Here is a 3821-nt window from a genome sequence, read left to right as displayed (position 1 = left end):
TTTTTTTTTTTTTTTTTTTTTTTATTTCTTTTTTTCGTCAGAAGGTATGTAGAAGTCGGCAGTTTTCGGGCAGCTATAGACTCGATTACGAAAGACATGTTTTTTTTTTTAATGGTCCACCACCCAGCCACGATCAGAAACAGGAGATTGCTTGTTTGATGTCATATAAAGTCGCTTCGACGATCTCGTCCACATAAAATTTGAATGAACGTCGTTCGTTCAATTTATCTCAGCTCCTGATGCAGCATCCGCGCTGCTTTGGTAATCATGCTGCTAGAAGGTTCTTGATGTTCTTCGGTGTGTTCTCCTCGTTCAGGTGCTTGGTGGTGTAGCGAAGAGCATTCAGAAGACCCTCGCTTTTGCAAGGTGGTTGATCCTTCAATAGCTTTACACAGCCTTTAACCTGAAAAAGTAAAGCACTTTCTGTGAATTATATGTGGCCAATATTTTGTATTTAAATTAAATATGAATAAGTTTATAAAAAGCTGAAATATAAAAAAAAAGACGTGGAGGATTCTTTAGTGAGATGATTGTTCTATGCAAATGTAGATGATTAATTTTTTTCTAGATTCAAAATCGTTTTTTAAATTGAAAGTTTTAAGAAAAATATTTCATCAATGAATAATCAATATATAGTGACTCACATTAATTAATTAATTTTATTTTTTATTAAATATTTATTTTATAGTTTCTTCTATCATTTTTTTTTTTAATAAATTTTCTTCGATAAATTAATTATCGATTGAAATAATCATTTTCACGGTAAAAGTATTGTATTGTTTATTTTTGCGAATATAATTTTATCTAATAATTATTTTTGCTCGGATATAAATATCCGTAATCTTCCGATACAATATTTTCAGTTAATTTCTGATACTTTATTTTTAAATTATTTTTCTAAAATAGTTTAATCCAGCAATTGACGTCAGTAAACTATTAAACACATCCCTTTTTTTCCAATACACGTGACATTAGACGTAGTTCAATTTTTATTTCAAACGATCTATACTTACATCGACATTCGAACCCTTAACAAAGGCACCTTGGGGATGAACATGATCATAAAGGATCACTAACCCTACCATCACTCTCAGAACAAAGAGTTGAGTTTCTTCTCGTTGGAATTGCGCCAATAAATTCCTAAGAACAGTAATATATCTTATCTGAAACAGCTTTCTTTTTTTATTTTTCTTCAGAAATCTTTCTGTCTAGACGAAAAGTTCTTTGACTCAATTGTCAGATTAATATTACTCACGGATTTTCTAACATGCGCAGACAAACTTTGGCCATGGTGCCAAGAGTTTCAGTAATATTTTCACGTGCTACATCTTCGTTCTGAAATAAATACGTATATTTTTAATTAATAATTTAAATTTGATGAGATTTTAATATCATAACAATATTATCTATATAATAATTGATAGAACGATAGAAAAATTAATCGTTCAATCGGTGACAAAAAACGTAGAAGTATTTTATGTATTATAATAATGGATACTTAATATTCTATCATACATAGATATAATTATATATTAATTTTAGCTTAGTTCGCTTTTAAATATTGCAAAAACGAAAAATATGATGATCGATCTCTTTGATAGTTCTGAAACTTGAAAATTTGAATACTTCCAATATCATTCATAAATAATGTAGGTATTGTTTTTTCACGTTATATTATAATAAATTCTTATAATTGTTATTATTGTGACAAGTCTAATGTGAACAGAGAAACGCGAAGTAGAGAAAGTCAAATTACAATAGTATCGGTATCCATGCGATCGAGTATCGTATCAATCTATTGTATTCGTTACTCTAAACTTCCATCATTTGTTTAATGCCTAGTTGCTAGCCCGTTAACATAACAGCATTGTTCAGAATAATTTAATCGAGTCGTACACAATAGTAACTCGTACTATTTCTAACATTAACGTATCTACTATTCTTTCATAATTAAATCTTTTGTTCCGGTGAACAATAATATCATCTTGTAAAATTTAACAAGAATAATAAATTAACTTTGTTAATTTCAATATTCTGAACTTATCTTCACTACTGTTTTATATTTTCATCTTAAAATTTTTCAATTTTCTTTTTTTAATCTTTCAAGAATTAAAAATAGTTTAGGAAAATATTTAGGAAGTATTTATGTATCAATTAGGTATTTAGATTGTTAGATCGTAATTGTAAAAATTCTTTTTTCAATAGCAATAGATTTCGAAAATGAATTCAAGAATAGTACAAAGGATTAATAATTTTATTATTTCATAATTTCTATTTTTATTTTCAAATGTTTATGATTATTCTCATGAATGTAATTGGAATACTTCCGTTAATTTTCGTTTCTAAGAATAAACTAAGAAATCTAAGAATTAATACTTAACTAGAGAAGAGAAAAAAAGAAACTAACAAGGAGAAGCAATCAAATTAAAAAATTAAACACAATAATATACAGAGATCATCGACTTCCTCAATCCCAAGGCTTAAAATTCGAGGTTGAAATCACAAACAATCATTTCCTCTATCGTCCCAATTAAAATACACATATACATTTATTGCCTACGAATCTGCTATCCATTACATTGGTAAATGTTCCGAGAACTGTTTTATCCTGAATCACTTGGAATAATAGCTTTTAATTTTCCGGTTCAGTGCTCGTCATTATTTATACCGACCTATTTTGCTTACATTGCCACAAGTTTCGTGATCGTTGATGAATCTCTCGTTTAATATTCATACGAGGCAATGTTTTTTTTTGTCTTTCTTTAAAAGATTCAATAAAGAATGGAGAAAAAAGGTTAATTATCAATTACAACGAAACAAAATATAAAATACTATATCTATTATTATAGAATAGAAGGCAAATTATACAGAGGCGCACATATGTAGGCGAAGAATAGGTTTCGCGTCAATGCCGCCTATTCAGTGTTACCGAACCAGGTAAATTCATTTTCAAAGATTCTAAAGACCTTTTACGTTTCTCCACTCCCCGTTATGAGCTTTTTATCTTTAACAAAGTTGATTTTACAACATGTTGAATGGTTAGAAGATAATAATTCCGTATGAAATTATGTTTTATATGTAGGATAGAATACTTTTTCTTTGTTTATTATGTGTAGTTTAGTAGCATTTTGAAGAATTTTAATTTAATTTTAGTGAAAACACTTCAAAGAATTTTAATTTATTATCATCCATTCAATATTTTTAATGAGAAAAAGTAATTCGTGTTTTGCTGATATTTGTTTCTATATGTTCTTTTTATAAATTTCGCAAAGAAGATATAGAAAAAGTTGTTCATCGCGAAAAATTCATATTCAAATTACTACTTTTTCATCACGTTAAAAAAAAATACGAGAAAACTTTCTAGCTAATAAAATTCATCGATTAGCATCCGGATGGATCGATAATGGTAAAGGAACGGCGAAAAGATAAGGGAGAATACAAAGAAGAGATAGCACTTACATCCATCAAGAAAGTAATGGTCGCGTGACTCAGAACACGAAGCATGGGTGTCGCGTGGGCGTAGAACAAGGACATTCGGTTGGCGAGCTCGTTCCCGACCACGAGGTCCTTTTCAGCGCTTTCTTGTCGCGCCAGGGATGCTCTGGTCAACGTTCTTCTGTAATAACTAAAATCATTTTGAATGGCGGGTGTCTTCATCTTGTGCTCGTCGAATTTCAAGACGAATTCCAGAATTTCCGCCAGCTGTTTTACCAAAGCCTGTTGAGTTTCGAGGTGTTGGGTCGGAGAGAGATTACCGGAGCACAGTTGGCCTAAGATTTTTGGTACTACCTTCTCTGGAAAATATCAAAACGATGATCGTA

General features: G+C 30.1%; 1 protein-coding gene across 4 annotated transcripts in view; it reads right to left on the bottom strand.

Moving 5' to 3' along the window:
• LOC102675671 (protein FAM49B) overlaps nt 1-3821 on the bottom strand; it is a 26543-nt gene continuing 22722 nt past the window's right edge. For all 4 annotated transcript variants that reach the window (XM_031510439.1, XM_006607992.2, XM_006607991.2 and 1 more), the window contains exons 4-7: nt 3460-3794; nt 1256-1335; nt 1014-1140; nt 1-403 (exon numbers count right to left, since the gene is read on the bottom strand). In XM_031510439.1, the coding sequence (XP_031366299.1) occupies nt 266-403; nt 1014-1140; nt 1256-1335; nt 3460-3794 (680 nt within the window). In that variant the 3' untranslated portion in view covers nt 1-265. The remainder of the gene's footprint in view (nt 404-1013; nt 1141-1255; nt 1336-3459; nt 3795-3821) is intronic.

Source organism: Apis dorsata, unplaced genomic scaffold, assembly GCF_000469605.1.
Source record: "Apis dorsata unplaced genomic scaffold, Apis dorsata 1.3 scaffold_27, whole genome shotgun sequence".
Taxonomy (NCBI): Eukaryota; Metazoa; Arthropoda; class Insecta; order Hymenoptera; family Apidae; genus Apis; species Apis dorsata.
This window is presented reverse-complemented; position numbering and strand designations above follow the sequence as displayed.